The following is an 18592-nucleotide window of genomic DNA, read 5'->3' on the forward strand; positions in this document are numbered from 1 at the left end:
ATAATAATAAGCAGTCAAATGTCCTAATATTTCCTCTCCACCTTAAATAAAAAACAACAGTTCAATGTTTTTGTTGCTGGTTTTAATCAGGGTCTGCAAACCTAACAGTCCGAATAGCACATTTTTTTCTCAGTCCAGCTAAAACAAACTTTTTAAGAGCAATAAAAGGTACACAAACTGAAAAAAACAGCTCATAATTGTTGATAAATATTTACAATAGGAAATATTTCCTTAATTTTAAAGAACCACCATTCTGTTTTTTAGATTAGATTAAATTAGATTAGATGAGCTTTATTGATCTCACAGCGGAGAAATTCACCGGTCACATATTGGCATAGTAATTAATTTTTAATAATATCAAATTGTTATGAAAACTAGTGATAATAAAAGAAGCCCTAAATAAAAATTTCTGCTACTCGGCCACATTAAAAGCACAAACAAAAATATACTTTATTGTAATCTTATATGATTACATCTTATATGATTATCTCTCCTAAAATGCTGGCATAGACTGAACTTTCTATGTATTTTCTCAGTTTTGCATAACGCACAGCAGTGTAACGCCCATGAAATGATGCACAAGCCAGAGTCCTGAGGGGAGCAGCGGCCCTCTCTCGGCATAGTCGTGTGTGAAGGACCGCTGGCTCTGATGGCAATGTTTGACTCAGCTTTGGAATCAGTTTTGGAAGGATTAGACTAGGAAGAGGCTCTACGCTCATTCATGTTTAAGAAGGATGTATTCGCCATTTCACCGACAGGCTGTTTGTTTACACTCCCCCACCAGCTTTCTGTCGCGCTTACTACGTCACAGTCAGTTGCGCACATTGGTCAGAGTGTTGGCCAATAGGCACAGCGGTGATTCCAATTAATGAACGAGACTGTGGCAGCCCGCAAATACTGGAGCAAATACGGAAGAGAGAAAAAGCAATTTATGTTCTTAATATATAATTGTCTTACCAGAGCATGTTTGTTTTTAGACATTAACTACTACTTGAGCCAAACCGAGACCACCTCTTCAGGCCACATTAATATTGTTGCGCATTAAGAGTTCGATTGTGCTTTATACTGACCCACACAGCTCCAGATTTAGGTCGAGCTAAATTTAGATTGACCTAAACCTGCAGGTGTGAAAAAACACCCTAAATTTTGGTACACTTCAGTAGGATCAGATCAGACCGGTTAACCTTTACTCTGCAGCAGCCAGCTTGGCTGCCCATGGCCCTGTTGCTGGTTCTCTGTTCCTTCCTTGGACCACTTTAAATACATACAGACAGCTGTAAACCCAGAATAGCTGTACTTCTAGAGATGCTCCGACTCAGTTGTCCCACTTAATACTCCATGTGCTTACTTTTCTGACTTTAACTTTTATTTTGAGGATAGACCGATACCACAAACCTCCAACCAACAGGTGCCACAATGAAGCAATAATCTGTCTTTATCTCATTCATCTTGTGCATCTATTATATTTATTTATTAGCCTTCTAATCTTGTTACCAATAGTTGAGTAGAAATGGTGGTACATTTGAGAACTTTAACAGCAGCATATCATAAAGCCACTCTGTGTTCTTTATAATGCAATATAGTGAGTCTAACAAAATTATGCTCGATTCTTAGTCTAGAATATTTAGGTATCTGCTGAAAAGCCATGCTGTTTTCTTAACAAGGGTAGTTTTAAAACAGAGTTGGAGTGATGCAAGAGAAGCTCTTTCAGTGTCCACACTATAACTGGTTAGGGGTGTAAATAATCGCTTTGTATTGATAAATCGATCCAACAGCCGACGATCCGATGCATCGATGCGTCCGCAAGAGTATCGATTCATGTTTTTTTTCCCCTCCAGTCTATTTTTATCCATTTGCTCCTGGACGTTATTCTTCCTCCCGTGCTGCGGTGGCGCTAAACCTATTTTGCCCTCCTACTGTACCTCGCTTCCTGGATATACTCTTGAGGCAGTGTGTTGCAGTAAGCTTGACAAAGACATTTTTGATTTATGCTCAATATTGAAGCGTAGTCTTAGCTATTTGTGTGGGTCTAGATACGACCGATGCGCTGAGGAAGTGGGGGCGAGTTAAGTCCGATGATGGAGGGACATGAGGGCCAAAAAGAGCGGAGATCCAGGTGGAAAAAGGGTCCCAGCATTCTCGCGTACCTCACTCTTATAGTGGGTCAAACTTCACAAGTTGTTTTCCGTAATTTCGGTCATAAAAACTAACCAAGCCGGCCTCCTGTCTGCGGCACTGTCTGTGGTCACTTACAATTTGGGAGAGGTGCAGCGGAGCGTCTGTGGAGGGGGCGGGGACGTCTGGAGCCGAGGTATTGCATTGCACTCATTGCACTGATTTTGTGCAGTATAATTTGATGCAACTTTTCTACATCTGTTATTTGATGTTTTTTTTTTTTTAAATGCATAACAATATTACAGCTTTCATTGATTTATTTCAAATTTGAAACATTGTCTAGCCTGTAAGGTGTAAAAAACAAACAAACAATCGAATCGAATCGTGGTGTATTCTTGAGTATCGAAAATAATCGAATCGTTTGGTCAGGAAATCGATACTGAATCGAATCGCCATGATGGATGTGATTTACACCCCTATAACCGCTTATATTTTAATGGCTAAAAACAGTCATATTTGTCTTTCTTTGAAGTGAACAAAAGCTGTGGATGCTTTCTTCATCCAGCAGACTGGAAGTGCAGAGGTGAGGGAATGGCAGGACAGAGTTATTCAATGCTTCACACTGACAAGACTTTAATTTGTATCACTAAAAAAAAACATTTTAAATTCTCAGAGAGCCATATAAGAAAATTTTTTGTGTGGTTTATTTCATTTTAGGGTTTTTTTCTTGACTTTTAAAGACATTTTTATGACAACTGAAACACCAGTTAAAAAAGTTTGCTTTCCCTAATAAATTACATTTATTTTACTTACTTGAGTAGGCAAAGCAAAGGTGTCAGCATAATTGGAGTAAAGTTCAAGATTAAAGATCCCCTTGGCTGCTGTATTATACTGTAAACACTCTACACCTTAACTTTCCTTTCTTAGGCCTAGTCCATTCAAAGAAGAACACAGGGCATTTTTATAAACAGCTTAGAAAAGATTTTTGTCCAAACTCAGTGTACACGGCACCAAATAAAACGCTGCAGCACGCATGTCCGGCCCTAAAAATAAGTGTTTAAAATTCAAACATTAGCTATGTACAAATATGTATCTTAATTGAGGAGAGGAGACAAGAAATACACATTAGAATACAAGAACATCTATGGAGTGATAAGTCTTAACTGGATCAAAATGCTAGCAGAAAAGATTAAATAAAAGCATTTTATAAATACGGTATTCTTATCAGATTAATCAATTATTGAAATAATCAACTAATTTAATAACCAACTAGTCATTATTTGGAGTATAGAGACTGTAAAACATGCCTTTAGCTGACAGAGCAACCAACTTAGAGCAGTAATTATACAAAAATTGTAAAAAATAAATAATACAAACATTTTGCATTTAAGATTTTTTTTAAAGTTGTCCGTCAAGAGATAAGAGATATATATAGCTATATAGATCCGGTTCTCTCTATTATCCTTTCAAAAACAGAGTTTAATTAATTTTTTTTAGTTTTACACGTCTCTCTAGATGGCACAAGGTGACTTTCCGTGTAGAACTTCTGCACTGTACCACAATCTATCTGGCGACGAGAGGAGGAGGTACAGACTTTCCTAAGACCCACCCCCTTCTTCTTCTGATTGGCTAATACTGTTATTTTCAGAGTGCTCCTTTGCTACCATTGACAAACGCAAGAGGGATTTTGATTGTCTTTTTTTTAACCATTTATTTACTGTCAATTTATTTTCGAGTGATTTTTTTTACCCACGGGCAATCGCTAGGGAACGGAATACTTTAATCCCTGCACATGTTTCATAAATATTTCTATTTTGGAAGGTTAAGAAAATGTATTGAATTTATACTGGGTGACCTGGACTGAGATTAGGAGTTGAGGTATGGTTTCGTATATTCTATTATATAGTGATTCAGGACATCTTCGGTTATATTTATTTGGGTTGGTTTAATGTTCTAAAATTCCCATCAACATTCTAAATCAGAAACTAAAACTACTTACTAATCTCTAATGAAACTTAACTTTTTGTTCCTAATTATCCCCAGATGATCAGTAAAACAGAAGTTTGCAAATGAATAAATTATCAAATATCAGTTTAGAAGAAAAACATTATCTTTGAATTGTGGGTGGGTGATTTAAAAGGGGGTCTTATCAAAATCAAACGGCAAGGCCCAGGACCTGCTTCAGTACTACATTTCCACTTTTTTGCCTTAAATGTCACATGCAGCAATGCATGTGTCATTTACGCGCAGAAGGATTTTCCTCAAACACAAGATATCAGGTAATTTCAAAGCCAACAATACACTCAGAAACAAATTGGTTTATCCTAAAGACAGGACACCCAAACGTAAGCAGAGTTAAAAAAAAATCTAAGCAAAAGTCAGGTTCCCTTCCAATTTCAGCATGTTTGTGGTTGCCATGATCTGGATGACAGAATTTACACAGGCATCTTGGTATACCTTGATACCAAAAACCACCCGAAACCTTTAGTGAATAGCTTCCAAATGCCAGAAGAGGTGTAGTTTTAGTTTATCTTGACAACCTTTATTCCTAACCTAAGGATTTTAGAAGGTGCAGCACATTTTCAATTTTCACTAAAAGATATTTTGATGATCCCCCCGGAAAAAGAACATCCTTCACTATAAGTGGTCCTACTAATTGTCAACCAGTCTGGTGATCTGTTCACGTAAGGGTGTTCTACGTGCTCGTCCCCATTTTCACTTACCGGTGGTGAGACTGACATAGCAGAAAAATTGCAAATCTTCTTTTGTAAAGTTTGTAAAGTAAGCTTGTGTGAACGATGCAAACAGCAACTTTTAAAAAGAGTGTGCACAAGGAATGGGCTTGTGCATGCTCTTGCACGCATTTAACAGGCGTTCCCTCTCAGGAGTGGGTACAGGGTTGTGCATGTGCATTTTTTTTTAAAGTGGAGAGGACCGGTCTTTTCAAAAATTTGCGTAAATCCTCCACTATACCTTTAAAGTTGCGTATGTAACCCTAAATCCCTGATGACTCCTTGATGACTGCCACAGGGCTATGTGAAAAGTACTGAAAGTTCCAGGTGCATGCCACAATACCTAGCATTTGTTCTTCACTAAAGACAACCGTTACCTCGACGACGTCTTTGTTATCCAACTTGACATCAAAGGCCAGTTCAATGTCATTCTCAGGCAGGATGGGCTTCTGTGCTACCTCGTCGAAGCCCAAGCCGCAGAGCGCTCCGGTGTAGTAGCTCTGTTCTTCGTTTGTGCTGCAAAAGGTAAAAAATTTTGTACATTTATTCTCAGTAAGTTAAGGCTCTATACAAATTAAATGGCAACAGAACTGTTGGCTGAACAGACCGCAGCTCCAAGACTGGCGTGAAGAGCATCATCACCAAGCTAGGCAGTCCTGGGATGTCAGGCAGCAGGGAGGTATCGTTCAGCAGGATCTGTGTAGCTTTTAACATCAAACACACCTCATCACCCAAATGCACTGTTTTAATGTTTTCTCTGTTTATCTTGTTTGACATCAACTTAAGTTGTCTAAACAGAATACATAAAGCATGATACAGTTTCACTTTTAACACAAAATCCCTTCATATCCAACCTGAAGGATTGACGGCCACCTTCGCAGCCACCAGCATCCTGTGATGTTTGAAGTGTGGGTTTTCATTTAGGGTGAAGTGGTTGATGCTGCTCCTGTCAATACTGACGGTCCTGCAGGACGACACACTGCTTATCAGCAACTGGATTTAACTCTAAATCACACTTTCTGTTCTGGGTATTACCTGTAGTACGTTTTCCTGCTCAAGCTGTGGAACTTGGTCTGGTAAGGACTCCAAGGTCCCAACAGATTAACCTGAATCATCAGAAAAATTACTTATTATCAACCTTCAGGCATTCCCAGAGCAGTATAACTTTGATCTATTTGGAGAGTCAATAAAGTCAATAAAATGGGCACCCCTGAATAAGGATGGCAAATAACATGATGGTGAAATGCCACCATCTAGTGCAAAACATGAATTACTACAGTCATCTTAATGTTTTTCTATTTGTACATCTCATGCTTTCATTTAATGTTATAGGTTTAATAAGAAATAAACAGTTATGCTTTTTAGTGGCGGGAATATATTATAAGTTTTATTTTACTCAATTAAAGGGGTCTGTAATTAATCATAATTAAACAGTTTAATTGAAAACCAAATTTCATAGAAATTGACAACGCTTTTGATTCAAAAACCCTCTTTGCTCTTTAATTGTTAAATAAACATAAGCACAGCAACATATATATTTATTGTTTTTAATCAATTTTAAGATTATTCAACCATGAGATTGGTTGAAAAAAAAATATATATCATTCGTTCAGAAGTTGGGGGGGGGGGGGTTGAAAGTATTTTTTATTATAACCCTTATATATAAGTTTAGCTTGTTTTATAGTAGTTCTTTTGTGTTTGTTTCCTCCACTTTCTCGTGGCTCTCTGTTATCCCTCTCCTGACAAAATATATGACATGAATAATTGGACAATTTGGGGTGAAACAATCCATGTAGATTAAAAACACATAGTTTTACAATTATTACAAGCTTTGATATACAAAATCCAATTCATAGATTGTGTTTTTATTCTTCCTTTTTTGATAATTATAATCATTAATAATCATAATAATAATAATAGGCTGTTTATTTGTGTATTCAGTGATAGTAAGTGGAGGCGTTTCTATCTTCTCTGATGCTGTTTACATACCCTGTCATGCAACTGCTGGGGGAGCTAAGGCTCTACCTTTTGCTGTGCCATTCGCAGGGAAAAGTCATCCTGGGTTGCCCCTATTGGCCGCTTATCCCCAATTTTTGTACGTTTGTAATTTGATCAATTATTATCAAATGATGTCTTATAACTCAGAATACATGGTTTAAAAGGCATTTATCTTTAAAAAATAATCTTCTTGAAATGAGACTTAGAAAGCCTATTTTGTATGAGTAGGTGTGCGAACTATTGGCATTTTCATAAGTTAACTCTGTCCTACATAAACAAGATATGGGCAGCACAAGGTGAAGAAAGACGACTGATCAAGTCGAACAGACTGGGTTGAGGAGTTAAAAAATCATCTCAGGTTTACCAAGGATATCAATGTGGAACAAACAGAGAGAAATTCAAATCTGAAGTTAGCAGGAATACAATGCTGTGTGATTATAAACCAAAGGCTAAATTTGTGTTTCCAACACCATCCCTGGTAGTAAGACCGCTCTCCCATTGATATTTTCAGTCATGTTTTATTCACCAAGAGCTTTGCTGTTGTTGTTTTTTTCTAACCAAACCAAAGGGATCAAAGATGATCTTACGTTTTTCTTGCAATAGGACTTGTGGCCACTGGACAGCTGAGTCAGCAGACTGTGGATCATCTCCTCGTCTTGTTCTTTTTGTTCACTCATGGAACAGCTGACAGCAGTGGGGACGTATGTTCCTTTCTCCATTTCATTGTACACCCACCTCAGATCTTCATGGCTTTGCTGAAACAAACATATCTTTTTATAGATAATAAACATTCAGAGCATAGTACAGCGGCCAGAACGAGCAAGACAATATTGCATTTAACTGAAACACTATCAAATTTGATGAAACACTTTCACAAGTTTACCATAACAGTTGGCCTGTTCGGATTCAGTGTCTGGCGAACACTAAATTTCTGGTCAGTCTCGAGCAGGGGTGTCAAACGTACATCTGAACCATTTAGTCAAGCCCGGTGGCTAAATGCATTATCATTATTCAACAATGAATATTGAGAAAAACATGTATTTTTTTTTTATCGAAAATCTGGAGTTCCTATATTGTCCATGAGGGGTGTTGTGTTTTATTCAGACTGTAGCACTGAGCTTCAGGTTCTGTAAATGGCTTTGATTCTATCACTTTACCAGCTTTTTATTTTGGCCCTGCCAACCTCATCAACAAAATGTCTTTCTCAAAAAAGAGAAAGGTAGACACAGAGCGTCAGACTTTTCAAGAAAAACTGACTTGTTCACAGAGGTGAATGGAAAAACTGTGTGCCTTGTGTGTCTGCAGCAGTTTTCGGTGCTTAAGGAATACAATACGAAGATAAATGAAATGTTGATGGGTCTGAGGGAACAGCAATCTGTTTTCACTCGACGTCTAGAGTCCAATGATGCTTTAGCATCAAAGCTTACTGTGAGGGAGAATTCTTCAAGAACTGCATGCTGAAGGCTGGCCAAATTGTGTGTCCTGAGAAGCAACAAGCTTTTGCCAATGATAGCTGGATGAGAAATACCATGGCAGACAGGATTTCGGAAGTATCGGCAGATTTGGTCAACAAACTCAAGCGCAAAAACGGAGTCATTTCTCGCTTTTTCTGTCGCAATTGGTGAGTACTGATATTGCGGACGTCTCTCAATTGGCCACATTAATTTGTGGAGTTGACGAGACGTTGACTGCCACAGAAGAGTTTCTTGAGTTGGTGCCCATGTCCCACACCATGACAGCTGAAGACATTTTCCGCTCCGTTGTTGGAGCACTGGACAGAGTCGAGGTGGACTGGTCACGCACCATAAGCCTGACTACTGATGATGCGTTGTCAATGATTGGGAAAAAGAAGGTGTTGTGACAAAGTTCAGAGAGGAGGTACAAGCGCAAATAAAGGGGGTGAGTTTTGGACATTTCATTGTATTTTAGATCAGGAGGCATTATGCTGCAAGTTAAAAATGGATCACGTCATGGAGACTGTTGTCAGAACTGCTAATTTCCTCCAAGCCAGAGCTCTCAATCATCATCATCGTGACAGCTTTCTCAGTGACTGCAACATTCTCCATGGTCTACCATACATCACTGAGTTAGATTGTTAAGCAGAAGTGCTGTGCTGAAGTGCTTCCTTGCTCTACGTGGGAAAATTCGAGAGTTCATGGAGAAAAAAGGTAAACCTGTTCAGGAATTACACTGCCCGCTATGGCTGCAGGACCTTGCATTTATGGTTGATATCACAGGACACTTGAATAACGTAGGAAACATGGCGCTATCATTACCATTACTTTTTCATCACGTGGGTGAATTACGCAATCTAGCAACTACGAGGACAGTCAAGGCAGTTTAAAACAACACATCCCCTGCCAAGAAACTTGACGACTCACGAAGCTCTAGTCTGACCAAGAAGTTAGTGGTAGACAGACATTGTCAATCTGAACAGGCCCACTGTTGTCAAACTTGTAAGTATTTTGTAAAACATGAAAAAGGGGTTTGTCAAATTAGTTGAAGTGTAAACGTAACATTGTTTTACACTTTCCAGCCACCTTAGTTTAGCATTTAACACAAACAAATCTATAAACAATCTATAATAACTTTCATTTACCAAACGACTAAATTGAGAAAAAGTCAAAAAACATCACATTATCTTTAGACCGTATTGTATCCCAGGACCTTTCATGTAGAGGACCTCAGCTAATGTTCTAGAGTCACCTGAGAATCAAAGCTCTCCTCTGCTTTCACAGCATAGCCCTCCTCCACCAGTATGTCCACTACACTGGTACTTTTCGAATCCTTGTTGATGAGGAGCTCAACACGCATGACGCCGTACAGGATCGAGTAGAGGGACACAATTACTGACTGGTTCTTCACCATTGTGATGAAGCAGTCTCTGGCACGGCTGCTCCACTGGTTTCCCAGTATGATGGACTGGGCTGAAGGACGCATTCCAACAACTTGGAATTCCCAGGCCTTAAAAACAAGCATAAACCTGTGACTAACTTATTTCAAACCTCATTGAAGAGTCCATTTCCAATCCAGGATATGATGTTTACCTGATAAGGCTCAGACAGCAGGTCAGATGGCAGCTCCCTGAGGCTGCTGCTGGAAACAACTGCAGTGTTTCCAAAGTCCAAAAAGAACACCTACAGAATGAAAACAGCTTTGGATCAAACTTTATAAAGCTTCAAAATATCACTGAGGCAAATGCTTTTATACCCAGTATGATCATTTCTATGTCAATATCTGCAATATGCAATTTAAAGAACATTTTGGATCCAATATTTATATTGGTTGGTTTCTCAGTCCCTCTCTGCAAGAAAGAACCATTATCTTCTTTTTGTCCAAACCTTATACAGCTCAAATTTTAGAAAGTGTGTTCAATACTTTTTATTGAACACACTTTCTTTGCCATTTCTCTTGATTACAAATAAATTCATTTCTGGATATCTATCGTTTGATTTCGCCCTGTGCTTACATCACAGGAAAACTACAGCGAGCGTGAGCAATCAAATGTTAGCCTGTTAGTGTTAGTTATAGTGTTAGTTATAGTGTTAGTTAGTTAGTGTTAGTTAAAGTGTTAGTTAGTTAGTGCTAGTTAAAATGTTAGTTATATGGAGAGAGGCAGAAATCAGGATGGATGGATGGATTGATGTTGCAGTATCTATAACAACCCAAACACAGAATTAGACATCCCCAGTTATTAATTTCATACAGTCACCAGATCTGAACGCCCTGTTAAAAAGTTTCACACCCATGAGTAGAAGTAATGCAGCCTGATGATATTTAAACCGCATCAGATACCGTTCCCCCCATGTTAAGAAGAGGGGAACGCTATCTGACAGGGTTTATAGGCCCATCAGATAGCGTTCCCCCCTGATGTCATGTATGTTGAGTTGCAATAAATGCAAAACTCTCTGCAGGTTCTTGTCTTTGTCGTCCACTCCATTCAGCTGGCTTTTGAAACACACGGTGAGAAGGTGGGGGCCGGGTGGTGAGGGTTACAGGGGCCAGAAACGCAAAAGTAATGCAATAGTTACTTTTACTAGTAACTAGTTACTTTTATTGTGTAACTCAGGTACTTTTGGGAGAAGTAACTAGTAGCTATAACTAATTACTTTTTCAAATGCTGATGAAGATTCTCAGTCATCCAGGTCATAGTCATTCCGTAATTCTCAATTGTGAAAACTTCCTGGAGAGGTGGCGAAACGTCTTCAAATCTTGGAAACCAAGTCTAGTGGATATTTTCTGAACTTTTACGAAATTTTTCAAAGTAACGTGTCAAACACTGGTCGGGTTGCATTTCATTATTTACGGGTCAGCGGTGCCAGACAGGTTTTAAATGGGGATAATTATGGGTAACGGGTCAGATCTCGGTTCTGAACTCTATGGGTGCAGGAGGATACAGTTTTGAAAAATCAGACCCGTGTAGAACTCAAAGTACTCAAACTTAAAATCTTGGACAAAGTTGAGCGACACGCTTGGCATTTACTGAAAAAAGTTTGTAGAATTAAGGAAAGAATGTCCTGCTCTTCTGATATTGGGTGAAATGTTTGATATGAATACAAAAAGATTTTATATTATAATAAATAATAATAAAATATTATATCAATCAAAAAAATAATAAATTGGGGGATGACTTTGCTATCCACAACTGGAAAAATGTGAGGAAGAATAAACCTATCCAGCTGCATTATATCCCTATCAGAAAAACAAAAGATTGAGCAGCAGTATTCACCTCCACATTGTTGCCACTTATGTGCAGGATCTTGGCTCGGTAGTACAAACTCTCCTCATTGCTTTCCGAGAATGGGGCCAAACACACCAGGTTGGGGTAAAGTGACACAGTCATGGGAGACATAGTACACTTGTTTATCTCGGACGTCAGGCAGCGCTGCTTTTCCAAGCTTGCTTCATCTCCTGGGAAACCCCAGAAATGACCCACATCCATCACCTGCAGGAAAGAGTTAACCGGGAAAAACAAACCTTCGCTTTAACTACATTCCAGGACAAAAATGAAAAATCTAAGCTTTGCCAGCAAGGTGTTGGAAAAAGACTGACCTCGGTGATGTTCACAACAAACAGGCGACTGGGAGGCAGCTTGCCAGGGTTAAATTTGGTGCTGACCGAATCCATCAGGGAGAGTGACTGTCTTTGGATATCTGCCTTCAGTCTGTTTTTGAAACACAAAGTCCTTTAATGCTACAGACCAAGCAGCTTTACCAACACTGGATTCTTATCATTGCATCTTCTATTTCACCTCTAAATGTTTAAGTCTTCAAATCAAAGTAATCTGTGTTTTAAAATAATAAATTAAATGTCGTAGCTTTTAAAGAAAACTGAACGTGAAAATATAGGCACCTTCAAAAAACATAAAGGGGCTTTACCCAAAAACGCTTCAGATTAAATTATAGACATTTTTTTCTTTTTTGTTTTTTTTTAATCAAGACTAGCGTTAGAGCACGACCGAAAAATCGGTGAGTTGATTTTAGCTTCTGGCTCATTAATTGACATCGGCCAAAATGTGCCACATATAAATATTCTACTTTTGCTGCAAACAGCTGAAAGAAACTTCTGCCAGCTGCAGCATTCCTACTTAAATAGTTTTTTTTCCCTTGTGTTCAGCGAAGGAGGGAACTTTTCAGTTGCTTGTAAACATAACAAATCTATATTTCTAAAGTGTTTATGTGAACGAATGTTTTAAAAATTTATCTGAGACAAAACACCTCCCACAAGCCCATGTTCAATTCATTTTTAAAGGGTTATCTGTAGAAGCGAAATTTAACTAGCAAAATAGACTAAATGTATATATATACAAATTTTAACGGCAGAGGGGAACAGACAGATGTGGAGCCACTTCATGATAGATGGAACAGCTGATGGATGCAGCATCTGCAGAGTTAAGGTTAGTTAGGACTCCAGCAGCAGTAAAAACGGTGAATTTCAGTGAACATTTAAATCAACAACAAACATTTATTGTATAGTCTTGTGATACTGCTCAAATTAAAGTAGCTTATTCAAGTTCCATTTTCTGTTTCTTTGTCTTGAATCATATTTTTGGTTATGAGAATTTGAGTTGGACTATAGCTGGAAAATGCATATCCTCAAATCACTAGAAGTGGCTTTTGAGGCTGGGAGCATTTGCACACATTTGCAATGTGTGAGGTTGTTAAAAAAAATAGCACCAACTAGAGGCATGGAAGGTAAATTATAGCATTTTGAACATTTCTGGTAGTGATGGGTTAATGCAGATCTTAATTAAAACTTTTTCATGTCTGTGAGTTGGTTAAAGGTTAAAAATTGAAGCATGATTAACATAAATGAGTCGCACTACGAAAAAAAAGCTAATTTTCATACATCAAGCTGTACAAGCAGATTTTTGCTGTACATATTGCTATAGTGATATATTGGGATAATAATAAAGAGGAGAATAACAGTTTGTACATCTAGAAATTACCAAGGGTTTAACTTCTTTGTGTGTTTTTCATAGACTTTGCATCTAAATCGGATGCTCTGATGGCCAGAAAGCATTGGGTCTGAAAGCACCACTACTCTTTTTCAAGTTCCACCTTTGGGCCCCTAGACTTAGGTTAATGAATTCACATTGAGACATATGGGTTTGAACATTTGTTAAATCATTTTATTTTTTAAATTTGGATGCAACAAAAATGTTTTGAACCCCACCACTGATCTAGATCACATGAGCTGGTGTAGATGAAGACCTACTGTTTCAGCTAATATAAAAGTGTAAGATGTCTGTCTAATATTAAAAAGAAAATTGTAAATCCCTTTGTTGTTCCACAATGGGGATATTCACTTTCAGCATTTTGACCCATCCCCTTGGGAAGCAGTGGGCTGCCATTGTGTGGTCCCCGGGAAGCAGTTTGGGGTTAAGGGTCACTGCTCAGGAACCCAGAGTGCATTTATTGTATCTCTTATTTATTGTATATCTTATACTATATCCATTGGTTGTGCTTTTCCTTTTACATCTCTCTGCAGGTGATTAAGCAGACTGAAGGACTGCTCCCTTTTATCTCCTCTTTCTTTCATCTTGTCTCCTTTTTTTTGTTTTTCCTTTCCTGTTCTACTTACATTGCAGTGTCCATATAATCTGTAATACTCCTTGCATGAATTATAATAAAGATTTATATTCATAAATCAAGCAGAAAACTATGGTGATAGCGCTACTAATCCACTTGTGAAAGTAAAATGTGTTGGGCTCTTTTTGGCATCAAGACACTTATTCTTATTGCCACACTGCCAGACAGGACAATGTGAAAAAAAATTTTTTTAAAAAGGAACCCAGAGTGCAGGCTTTGGGGAAAGGAATCGGTACTTGCAACCTTCTCAGAACACAAGCACACTGCTCTAACCACTAGGCAAACACTCGCCTGTAAACCAGTGACTCAGTCCAGCTGAGGATCAGCATGTCAGCAAACATTAGAGCTCAATGCAGTGACCTGGGTATCTCAGTACTTTTAAAGCAGCTTATTCAAAAAAGCTCTACACAAAGCACTAAGCAGAAGATAATAAACTGTATCATATGCTGAAAAATAAACTGTATTAGACATGAGCTGTACCGTGAATATCTCAAGTGAGTCACTGATCTTCTCCCCGCACACATTTCAATCTGATCAGAGGAGTAGACTGACATATCCAGTGGGAAGCTCTTTTGGGCCATCAGGAGGGAGAGCAACACCTCAGGCAACACCCCGGAATCCTTGGAAGTCCTTTGAAACTCAACATAAGCTCTGAGGACACATATACACATAACATCAGTTGGTTAAATAAACTCTGCAGGAAAGAAAAAAACTGTGGTTAAGTTGCTCATTTGATCTCTGGTACCTGGAACAATCGAAGGTGACAGTTTTCACCTGCCCACAAAGTCGGAACAAAGACTGAAGCTGTTTGTAGTAGAGGAAACTGTATGGAGGGAGGTTCCTCACCTAAATAAAAACAATCAATGGATTACAAAAAAACTCAACCATTAAATCCGAGTCAACATTTAATCTCAAATTTATAAAAACAATTTATCTTCTTCCAACACCAGCAAACAGTAAAAAATTAAAAGCTTAAACATGCAAACAAGTTTAACTTATTAAAATTGTTATTTTTTTTATTTCTTAGAATCAATCAGTAAAATGAAATCTCTAATTTTCAGATGTGAAACTGACATAATCTCTCCAATTTAAACATCGATACCATCACTGTTGTTCTGGGGTTCAGGCCATTGAGCTCTTTGCAGGCCAGCCGTTCATCCGTTTCCTGCTGGAAGAAGTAGTTTGGGTAGAAGGCTCCTGCGATGACAACCTAAATAACAACAGAGACAATGCTGATTTGAAAGTATGTGAATACCTTTGTTTCATAACAGCATATCCAGCATACCAATTATAATTTTAGTCAGAGAAATCATACGTTTAGTGTAGAGAGGACTGACCTGAAGGATGAACTTCTGCCGGTGGGTGCTGGTGTTGTCAAGCGACTGTGGGTCCTCTGGGACATGCATGTTAAACAATGCAACACGCTTCTTCAGGTCCTCATACAACTCTGCAACCTAGACAAAGTACAGAGGAAAAACACTATCCAATAAATGACGCCACCCAGTTATTGCATGGTTCGTTAGGTTTCAGCAAGCAACAAGTTGTTTAACCTAAACTGATGCAGTGAGCAACATATTGCTTTAACACTGACAAAAGCTATGTTTCAATACTGAACGTATGAGCATTAGGGCTGCAACTAGGGATTATTTTGCAAATTGATAAATCTGTTGATAATTTTTTAGATTAATGGATTAATAATCGGATAGCCAAGGTTCCTTTTACAAAATTAAACCAGGTGAAACTAAAACGTTTCCAATTGAGGAGTTCTGGATACAGCATGTTGACAGACAACATTGTTAATCTTACAATTTTGATATATTAACTGCTCCAAGTGGGTCGCTCTGTCAGCTAAAGGCATGTTTACAGTCTCTATACTCCTTTCAGTGATTAATGGATTACTAAATTACTGTAGTTGGCGATTATTTCAATCATCGATAAATCACGATTAATCCGATTAAATTGTTTCAGCCCTAATGAGCATATCTACACCCACAATGTGATCGAAACTAAAGGGTTTGAAACTAAACAGCTGAAAAGCTTTAAGAAAGAACTAATCCTTGATCTGAAGATATAAAATTGGATTTTTAAGCAATACAATAACAAGAGGTTAAGTCAACTACTGTGTAGTCTATATAACTTTTACTTATTTATAAAGTCAGTACATCTCTGCAGTGCAAGTGCAATAATCCAAGTCAACTACTGTGTAGTCTTTCCTTAGTTTACTATGCGGATGTTTTTATATATAAAGGAAACATATTCCAGGACATTGCAACTTTCTTATACTCTTTTGTACTATATAAACTCTTTTTTTAATTGTCTGTTGTATTTTACCTTCAATGGCATCTTGTTTAACTCTTTGTATTCTATAAGCTACTGGAACCAGAATTTCCTTGAAGGAGTAATCCAAAGGGATAAATAAAGCCGAGTCTGTCTATCAACAAGAACTTTAAGTGATGGATTACTAACTTATATGGCTACCATAGAAGGTTGTTCAGGCAAAAGCTTTGCTCTGGGTGTTGCTTCAATCATGTCCAGGTTCAGCAACATCCTGAGCCCAAAGTACTGCCTGATTATAGTGAATAATGAAGTTATTCCGTCAATGAATTACTTCTCCCATACTGAATAGACAATCCCAAAGAAGACGATACCAGATTTAAGTGGCTCTATGATTGTGCAGGAGTGGGTGAAGGAGAATGAAACATTTACACACGGATTTCTAAGACCTCAACCTCACTTACAATTAAGTTGTTGTGTTGTAAAAGATGTTCAGAAGGGCTCCAACCCTCCAATCACCAAAGATATTTAAGAGAAGCTTTATTGCAAAAGCCCAATTAAACAACGTCACAATAAATGGCATCACTATGAAGACTTAATGTGTCACATATATTTTTAGTCATTTTTCTTTTTGATAAGTGTCTGGTCTCTGAGGTTGGAAGACTGTCTTAATACTAATGTCCTAACATGAAGTTAAAGCAGGCCTGCATCCTGGAGCCAAAAAAATAATTTAATTCATATTTATTTTAGACCAATCTGTTATACGTCACACCATTTAAGCACTTGAGCCGATCACCAGAAGTTGGGTTAAAACAATTAACTAGTAACCAAATAACTATTAACTGATTATAAAACAGGAAATTTGTTGTAATAAGAACCCACTTAAAGCAATAATTCAGCCAAAACGTAATAGCACAAAACATGATGTTAAACGTTTTTCCCAATCTTCCAGAAATTACTTTTCCAGAAATTACTTTTAAAAAGACAAAATATCCACTTATTCCATTTATTATATATTCTGTCCTTAAAGAAAAAGTATTCATTAGAAAATAGTTTTAGCCCAGAAAAAAAGTTTTTGCTCTTACTGCAGGTCTTGAGTAGCCTGATATACCAGACTAAATGTGAGATTAAATGTGTAATTTAGTCTGGCCCCGATGAATGAGACATCGGAAGACGGTTGATGAGAACAACCCGTTGTCTTTTAAACCATATCTGTGCCTATTGGCCAACACTCGGACCAATGAGGGCAACTGACTGTGACGTAGTAAGCGCAACAGAAAGCTGGTGGGGGAGTGTAAACAAACAGCCTGTTGGTAAAATGGCAAATAAATCCTTCTTAAAAATGAATGAGCATAGAGCCTCTTCCTGAAGTCTAATCCTTCCTAAACTGATTCAAAAGCTGAGTCAAACGAGAACTGTTCAGTAGTTGTTTCAATCTTCCTTGTTGTGCTTTCTCCAGCGTCGCGCAGCTTTGTCGTCACGCCCTCAAAACCCTGCCCGCTTTACATCCAGAAATTCAAAACACATCTCTGCATTGTGATTGGCCCGCCAGTTCCATCAAAAATTATTTTGGCCGCTGGTGGGTGGGGCTAGTTTACTAGACTAGGTCTTGAGGTAAACAGACGAGGTCAGTCTCATTTTAAAGCTACAGTGTGTAATTTTCAGCGACATCTAACGTCCAGACTGCAGACCACAGCAACATGAACATCTCCCCCCAACAGTACGGCGAGCGTTGCGGGACAAAATGTCTTCCACGACGTCCGCATCAACTACCTTCTCAAGTGATGAGGTTTGTTTACATAGATAATTTTACAGATAGTATTTTATTAGTCTGTGTAGGGTAGTGTTGCACCGATACCGATACCAGTATCGGACGGGGCCACGATACTGCCCTAAAATGGTGGTATCGGTATCGGCGAGTACCAACAAATAGCGCACCGATACCATTTTGAGAGCCAAAAGTTTATTCAACTATTGTCACCCACTCCTGGTAGGCAATAAAAAGTTCTACTAGATTCACTTTGTATTAGATTTTTTCCTGCTTCACAAAGGTAGGCAGCAGCTTGACAAAGCCATGATGGCAATTATTTTACATTATTATGGTATTGGTATCGGCCAATACTGCACAGCCAGGTATCTGGTATCGGTATCGGGGCCAAAAAATGGCATCGGCGCAACACTAGTGTAGGGTATAGATTTCATGAACATCTCCCCCCCACCGCTTCTCCCCCCCAACAGTACGGCGAGCGTTACGGGACAAAATGTCTTCCACGACGTCCGCATCAACTACCTTCTCAAGTGATGAGGTTTGTTTACATAGATAATTTTACAGATAGTATTTCATTAGTCTGTGTAGGGTATAGATTTCATGTAGACTTAAGA

General features: G+C 38.3%; 1 protein-coding gene across 1 annotated transcript in view; it reads right to left on the reverse strand.

Moving 5' to 3' along the window:
• The window catches only part of tdrd9 (tudor domain containing 9), a 40444-nt gene that overhangs the window by 1047 nt on the left and 20805 nt on the right, over positions 1 to 18592 (reverse strand). The window contains exons 20-32 of the mRNA XM_015374209.1: positions 15274 to 15390; positions 15039 to 15146; positions 14682 to 14782; positions 14417 to 14587; positions 11898 to 12009; positions 11575 to 11790; positions 9893 to 9982; positions 9552 to 9809; positions 7433 to 7600; positions 5883 to 5953; positions 5702 to 5811; positions 5455 to 5551; positions 5225 to 5363 (exon numbers count right to left, since the gene is read on the reverse strand). Coding sequence (XP_015229695.1) covers positions 5225 to 5363; positions 5455 to 5551; positions 5702 to 5811; positions 5883 to 5953; positions 7433 to 7600; positions 9552 to 9809; positions 9893 to 9982; positions 11575 to 11790; positions 11898 to 12009; positions 14417 to 14587; positions 14682 to 14782; positions 15039 to 15146; positions 15274 to 15390 — 1758 coding nt within the window. The remainder of the gene's footprint in view (positions 1 to 5224; positions 5364 to 5454; positions 5552 to 5701; positions 5812 to 5882; positions 5954 to 7432; positions 7601 to 9551; positions 9810 to 9892; positions 9983 to 11574; positions 11791 to 11897; positions 12010 to 14416; positions 14588 to 14681; positions 14783 to 15038; positions 15147 to 15273; positions 15391 to 18592) is intronic.

This window comes from Cyprinodon variegatus, unplaced genomic scaffold (assembly GCF_000732505.1).
Source record: "Cyprinodon variegatus isolate N-32 unplaced genomic scaffold, C_variegatus-1.0 Scaffold99, whole genome shotgun sequence".
Taxonomy (NCBI): Eukaryota; Metazoa; Chordata; class Actinopteri; order Cyprinodontiformes; family Cyprinodontidae; genus Cyprinodon; species Cyprinodon variegatus.